Consider the following 7915-nt stretch of genomic DNA (forward strand, 5'->3'; position numbering starts at 1 on the left):
TCCTCCATCACTGTCTGCCTGACTCCTCCGATCATCGGAACCCAAACCCGACCGTATCGGGTCAATAGCCCGTGGCTATCCTGAACAAACCGGACGCTTTCGCCCTTAAGTCTCTCTAGCTTCCAATTCTTCGATCTCATACCCTCAACCTGGGCGTCCTTGATCAAACTTACGAGCGAGGAATCCACCGCTATCCTCATACACCTTGCTGGGGTAGAAGACCCAGCAGTCTTGTGGCTCAAAGCATCCGCAACTACGTTCGCCTTACCGGGATGGTAAAGGATCTTGCAATCATAGTCATTGACCACATCCAGCCACTTGCGCTGCCTCATTTTCAGGTTCGGCTGATCTATGATGTGCCTCAAACTCTTGTGATCCATGTATATAGTACAACGGACCCCATACAAATAGTGCCTCCAAATCTTGAGAGCAAAGACCACCGCCCCTAACTCGAGATCATGCGTAGGGTATCTCGTCTCATGCGGCTTCAGCTGCAGCGATGCATAGGCTACCACTCCTCCTCTGCATGAGGACAGCCTCCAAGCCTGTGATGGATGCATCACAAAATACCACAAAATTCTCTACTCCCTCGGGGAGTGTCAACACCGGCGCCTCGCATAAACACTGTCGCAGGGTCTCAAACGCTCTCTGTTGCTCCGGACCCCACTGGAAATCCACCCCTTTCCTCGTAAGGTGAGTGAGGGGTACCGCAATCTTGGAGAAATCACGAATGAATCTCCGATAATATCCTGCTTAACCCAAGAAACTCCTGATGTCCGAGGGAGATTTCAGAACCTCCCACTACATAACTGCCTCTACTTTGGCCGGATCGACCAGAATCCCTTCCTGGTTAACGAGATGTCTGAGAAACTGGACCTCTCGTAACCAAAACTCGCATTTCGAGAACTTGGCGTACATTCGTTCTCGCCTCAAAACCTCCAGGAGCTCCCTGAGATGCTCCTCGTGCTGCTCCCGGGTCTTGGAATACACCAAGATGTCATCTATGAAGACAATGACCGAGCGATCGAGCATCGATCTGCAGACTCGGTTCATCAAATCCATGAACACTGTCGGCGCGTTGGTGAGGCCAAACGGCATCACCACGAACTCGTAATGACCATAACGAGTCCGAAACGCGGTCTTTTCCACGTCTTCCTCCCTCACCCTAATCTGGTGATATCCGGACCTCAAATCGATCTTGGAAAACCAAGATGCACCCTGCAGTTGATCGAAGAGATCATCTATCCTCGGGAGTGGGTAACGGTTCTTCACCGTTAACTTGTTCTATTCCCTATAGTCGATGCACATCCTGTGCGAACCGTCCTTCTTCCTAAAGAAAAGGATCGGCGCTGCCTAGGGTGAACTACTCGGACGAATGAATTGTTTTTAGCCTTAAAACAACAAAATTATAGTTGTCTCCAAACATGAAACATAAAATACAAATTTTCATTCAAAAAAATACAGTAATTATTAGACATCTTTATCTGAATTCATAGACCCTCCTCCTTCCCGCTTTTCATGTTAAGTATTCATTTGTATTTTAAAAAAAAAAAATTCTTAACATATTAAATGTTGATAATACTCTCTCCGTCCCAAAATTATTGTCCACAGACAAAAAAAACATATAGATTAATAAAAGCAATCATTAGTTTTGTCTTTTTGAGTAAAATGACTCACTTGTCCTTTTCTAAAACTAATGGGAAATGTGTGTTTGTAATTATTCAAATTTACTTTATTAAATGTTAGGGATAATATGGTAAAAGTGTATATCTACTTTTGGTAGTGGACAATAATTTTGGGACAAACTAAAATAGTAAGGTGGACAATAATTTTGGGACGGAGAGAGTATTAAGCTCAATAAGTTAAAAAGAAACACCATCTATATCCTCATTTCAGAACAATAGAATTATGTGTGTTTGGGATGTAGAAGAAGAGGAGGAAGGTATTTGAGAAAAGCATATGATAACAGTCAACTATGGATTATTCGATTGTTCTGAAATTGTTTTTTGTGCAGAATAGATTCAATTGTTTACCTTATGAGAAAGAGAGTTAGAAGAAGATAATAAAGAGAAATCTACTCAATTGTTTACCTTATGAGAAAGAGAGTTAGAATAAGATAATAAAGAGAAATCTACTGATGCTATTTAGATAACATACAAGCTTAATAGGTTTTAAGGATTTAATTATCACTTATCATAAAGTAATTGAATTATGTTTGGAAAATATGGACCCAAATAAATAAAAGTCTAATTGACAAGTGAAGAAGTAAATACAACCAACCAACCAACTATATCGCTACATGGAATGTTGTGAGGAAACCATATTGGATGTAATAAAACATTATTCAAGTTTTGCAAAAAGCTAATAAATTATAAGGTAGTTTTTAAAATTTATAAAATACACCTTAAATATTTTATTCTTTCTTGTCTTAAAAAATGGTGTAATGGATTGGAGAAGATTAATTATTTGTCCCATTTTTTACACCACTAGTTGTGAAACCCGTATATTATACGCGTTAATTAAAACATAATATTAAACATGAGCGATTAAATGAAGAGTTTATTTGAATTTGAAATATGAAATAAGTGAAAAGAAAAATGCAAAAAATAAATTAATTAAAATTATGTGTTTAATTGTTAGACACGTGTACTAAACGATTTATTATAATAAAATGTTAAATACAAATGTTTAAAGTGTAAATTTATTTGAAATTAAAATTGAAATTTGAAATTAATAGTTATTATAGTAGGTTTAATTTATGGAAACTAAATTAATGATATAGTGGAAATAAATAATGAAGTAATTGACAAGTGGAAAATAAATATATTTCAAAATTATGACAAAATTACATGTGGCCAAATAAATGAGAGAATGACAAGTGGCAATAACATTTTCATTTATTAGGGTAGATGTTTATCAATTTGATGTAAAAAAATAATTTATGTATAGTTTGATCCCAAAAGTCATATACAAATGGCAAGTATTTGTCCCAAAAGTCATATAAGATAAGTATTTGTCCCATTTTTGATCCATTTAATTAGGATATAGTTTGGTCCCAAAAGTCACATACAAATACTTCTTTTTTAACTCAATACATAAAGAACCACTAAGTAGAAAAAATCAAAGAAAATGTATTTTCTTCTCAGTTAGGTCGCAACTTTTTACAAGGCTGTTCTCATTTATGTGATCCTTTTATTTCCCTAATTAAACCATCATTTTATCAAATATTTTTAAACATCATTTCTACCAAAAAAAAAACACACACACTTAATATAAAATAGTGTAAATTACTTAAATCGTCCCTATGGTTTGATTAAAATTGCACGTTTGGTCCCTAATTTTTATTTTGCACTCGGATCGTCCCTATGGTTTGATTTTGTTGTGTTTTTGGTCCCTATTGTTCGGTCAAAATTACACGTTTGGTCCCTAGCTTTATGTATGCGAGGGACGAAAAACACAACAAAATCAAACCATAGGGACGATCCAAGTGCAAAAGAAAAGTTAGGGACCAAACGTGCAATCTTGACCAAACCATTTACTCTATAAAATATACAAAACACCACTAGCCTACTACTTGTGGCATGAGTTTGTAAAAAAAATGGTATAAAGTAACAACTAAGAGTTAACAACAATGAGGGGGTATTTGGGGTATCTCTTGAGAGGGCAAAAGGACTTTTAGGAAAAGTTCCAAAAAGCCAGGTTTCCCTGACTTTCAAAAAGTCAGTTTTCCTTCTATAAAAAATCCAAAAGGAGCTTTTAAAGAGCTTTTACAAAACATCATTTCTCTTTCTCTGTTATCTTTTTCCAAAAGTCATTTTGCCCTCTCAAAAGATACCCCAAACACCCCCGGAGTGGAGCCCTTATGAGCCTTAAACTTGTGGGTTATAAATAGCTTTTTGCTTCGGTTTAGGTTATGTTTGTTAGCTCATAGCTAAAAAACTAGTTGGGAGTTGAAAAACTAATTGACAGCTAAAAAACTAACCTGACTGCTGATAAGCTGGTTTATAAAAAATAATGTTTGGTAAAAACTAACGGATAAACTAACTGGAAAGTGTAAAATGACATAAAATGGCCTATAGAAAAATGCATTTACTATAATTAACAAGAGAGGAGGGAGTCATTCCCTCCCAACCCACTGCCACATCAGTTTTTCTTTTTCATTTTTCTTTATCTTTTCCAACCCATAACACACGGAAACCCTATCTTTTTCAACCCACTCAATCATTCAATTAAAAAAAATACAAAACAATCAAGCTAAAATCTTAATTAGCAATAGAGTTACCGTCGGTATCTCTCTCTTTTCAGCGGGTTGTTTAATTGGTTTCACTAACCAACCTCATCCTCTCTCTCTCTACTTTCTCTCTCTCATTTTCTCTTGTACAATGTGTTTTAAAACTTGTACCTTAATTGTTTTGTATTTTTTTTTTAAGTAAATGGGTTAAATAGGTTAAGAAAGATAAGATTTCCATGTTTTGTAGGTTGGAAAAGATAAAGAAAAAAAAAAGACAGATTAATTTATGACTCACTGGGTTCAATGGGTCGGGAGATAACGACTCACTACTCCCTAAAAGTCCTAAAATCCGATAAAAGTTAATTTATGATTTTTTCGTAAACAAAAATTAATTTATGACTAAAACGTAAACTGGGCCAAAATTTTAGGATTTTATTGGAGATTTCCGTATGAAAAATGGGAGAACTTCAAAAAGTAATAATTATATTGGCTAGTTGAAAAGCTACTTCTAGTAGCTTTCTAAAACTATTTTTTTTCCTTGTCAACCATGGCAACCTAAAAAAGCTCAAGTAGTAAAGTTATATCGTAACTTATAAACTAGCTATAACGCGCCAAGCATAGCCTTAACTTTTTGAGGCTATCTTACTATTAACTATTCTACTACAATAACAGTGTTCCACTATTAACCAAATATCTCAAGTAAAAATGTAAAATTAAAGAAAAAAAAATGTAGCAAAACAGAAGAATGGGAAAGAAAAGTAGTTCAATTAAACACAATAATCAAACATTAATGTTACACAATGGATGCATAGAAACAAACCAACAAGTTGAAATGAGATCAAAATTCATAAAAAACCAAAACAGAAATTTCACCTGATTTTTTTTTTTAATTTTTCTCATGAATCTTGAGAGGAAGAAGAAGCTTGTTTAACTCTTCGTTGATGAACATCCCAATTGTACACCCGAGCAATCGTAACCTAATCCACACAAGTAACATCCACATCAGCGCCACGTCATCAAATGATACAAAAAAAATCATAATTTAATGAAATGGGTTGTATTAGTATTACCTGTGTAATGGTAACTTGATCTCTTAAGAACTGTAGATCACCAACTAAAACTTCTAAACTTGCTTTTGCATTTTCCAAGTTCTTTTGCAAGAGTGATGTAGCCTGTATTAATATTATATTATTAAATTATATTATATTAAATGGGTCAAATTTATAAATATATAGATATAAATATGAAATGGGTCAAAGGTCAAACAAACGGGTCGCATTTACAACCCTCTTAAGATCCGATCGATTTTAGACTATTCATTTTGATGATGTTGTTTAATCATGTTTAACTTGTTACTCATTTACAAAACTAAAGGTAAATTACAATTTTCGTCCTTGTAGTTTGTTGATTTTACAGATATAGTCCCTGAAAAGTATTTGTCTCCGTGAAGTGGACACCGTTTATTTTAAGCCCTCAACCTCATGTAAAATGACCATTTTTCCTTATTTTTACTTACTTTATTATTATTATTAATATATAACAACAATAATATGTAGCTGATTGTTTCAATCTTGATCCTCGCAAAAACATTCTCTTGCAAGTTTAGTCCTTATTTGATGTTTTTGTAACATTTTTGGTCCCCGTTTCAAGTAAAATGACTGTTTTTGTGACCAAAATTGCAAAAACAAGTTACACTCAAGGACCAAAAATGTTACAAGAACCTCAAATAAGGATCAAATTTTGAAGAGAAAACTTTTTGAGACCAAATTTTCAAAAACCAGCTACACTCAGGGACCAAAAATGTAATTTACCCTAATAACAACAATCATCAATAAAAATTAAAAACTAAATGCAAAATAGTGATTTTACATGTGGTTAACACGGCATCCACTTCACGGACCAAAAATGTGCCAAAAATACTTTTCAGGGACAAAAAGATGAAAAATACTTTTGGATGGGACATATCTGTGAAAACCCACAAACCACAGGGACAAAAAGTGTAATTCACCCAAACTTAAACCTAGAGGAAATATTTAAGAAAAAAATAAGCACCTCTTCACATGAGTATTCCAGCATTACATTTGCTCCCAACCATAAGCACACAGAATCTGTATTATCAATCCGGGCCCGCGAATAGATGCCTTCAGATACTTCAAAATCTGTAAGAAATGCCTGAAAACAAAATTAAATAAATAAAATATCTCACAATTCAATGCAAGAAATAGCATCATAGTTTTATTTCTTTTTATTATAGAATTGTATATTGTTATAATTGGGAAGAATATTTTTGTGTACAATGTTGTAGCAGAAAAGAACATTTCTCAAAAATATCAATCAACCATAGAAAAATTAATCAATCCAAGAAGAAAAAGAAAGGATTTAGTTTTTTTTTTTTTACAATAACTGACCTCATCACTGTCCTTTTTAGCTTGTAAAGTAGCAACAACATCTAAGCACTTTTCAATATCTGGAATCTTTGCCTACAAAGCAGAAAGCAAATATTTATATAGTTTTGATTAAATGAATAATATTGTTCATTTTCAGTTTATAGGTCATTCAGTGTGTATATTACCTGAAGATCTCTCTGTTGTGCAAGAAGTTTCATCTCAACCACTTTGTATTGCTGAAGCCTGAATATACCAAAAAAAAAAGGAATGGAATCTGTCAAAGAAACTGGAATCTGTTAAAATAAAAGTTTATTTCTCCATGTTAAGTTTTTAAACTTTTCACATCTAGTTATCCTATATACAACAGGATCAGAAATTGACGTGTAGAATCAATTCATTCTTTTAGTTACAGATTACATTTATCCGAAGGAATTTAGAATTGTAGATACTTCTGTAAAATCAATTTTAGTTCAAATCGATTTCCTGGATTGTTATCCCAAATAAAACACATCGGACATTGTATTTAGCTTAATTAGAAGATTCAAACTGTTAGTTAATCAAAATTTTAACAACGAAACAGCGCATTTCTTCATTGACGCTTTGCACACAAAAACCGCTCATAAACCCTAATACGACAGTTGCTGATCTGATCTGAGATTTTCTAGAACGTTGACACAAAGCATAGTAAAATTGAACTATAGAAAACAAGCTTAGATATATGGAATGAAAATGAGAGACCTTTCTTGGAGGAAGGCGAGGGTGGAGTTGACATCAAGACCTAATTGATTCAAATAAGCTTGCACGTCTTTAACAAAAGAAGCCGCGGGTATTCCCCTCCGTTCCGCCACCACTTCACTGTCCGACTGCGGCGGCGATGATGATGTAGCCATTGTCTTCTCCGAGCTCACTGATTCAAATAGAAAGAGTAAAAGGGAGGCTGAGTTATGTTCGAGAGAGGTTTTGATTGATCAAAGAGGCGAGTGAGACATTTTATGTCCTTTCCGAAATATAAATATAAAACTAAATTAATTTCTTGCTAATATATTATTACTTAAGGAAATAGTCTAATTAATTTTTTAGTTTGTTCACATCTGGGTAAATATTTTTTTTACACGTATAGGTAACGAATTTTTTTTAGTGTTAACATATGACTATTATGACCAGCTCTAACATGTTATATCTGGTCATAATGGTCATATGTGAACACTTCTAAAAAATTTGTTACCTAGATGTATACAAAAAAAGATAGTTACTTAGATGTGAACAAACCGAAAAAGGTAAAAGTAAATTACACGAA

At 33.8% G+C, this 7915-nt stretch overlaps 1 protein-coding gene across 1 annotated transcript; it reads right to left on the reverse strand.

Moving 5' to 3' along the window:
• Nucleotides 1–4977: 4977 nt before the first annotated feature.
• Nucleotides 4978–7605, reverse strand: PFD3 (prefoldin 3). The gene is made up of 6 exons (XM_079040820.1): nucleotides 7357–7605; nucleotides 6804–6861; nucleotides 6640–6711; nucleotides 6284–6403; nucleotides 5302–5403; nucleotides 4978–5208 (listed from the first exon to the last, which is right to left on the reverse strand). The coding sequence occupies exons 1-6, from the start codon at nucleotides 7506–7508 to the stop codon at nucleotides 5128–5130; spliced, it is 585 nt and encodes a 194-aa protein (XP_078896946.1). The 5' UTR covers nucleotides 7509–7605; the 3' UTR covers nucleotides 4978–5127.
• Nucleotides 7606–7915: the final 310 nt, after the last annotated feature.

This window comes from Lactuca serriola, chromosome 1, assembly GCF_051521515.1.
Source record: "Lactuca serriola cultivar US96UC23 chromosome 1, Lser_US96UC23_V15, whole genome shotgun sequence".
Taxonomy (NCBI): Eukaryota; Viridiplantae; Streptophyta; class Magnoliopsida; order Asterales; family Asteraceae; genus Lactuca; species Lactuca serriola.

Excerpts from the sequence above, each read along its gene's own strand:
- PFD3 (XM_079040820.1), bottom strand. The coding sequence starts at position 7,508 with ATGGCTACATCATCATCGCCGCCGCAGTCGGACAGTGAAGTGGTGGCG. Across the intron at positions 6,862-7,356 it reads CTCGCCTTCCTCCAAGAAAG|GCTTCAGCAATACAAAGTGG; the intron begins GTCTCTCATTTT and ends TGGTATATTCAG. Across the intron at positions 5,209-5,301 it reads ATCAAGTTACCATTACACAG|GTTACGATTGCTCGGGTGTA; the intron begins GTAATACTAATA and ends TGTGTGGATTAG.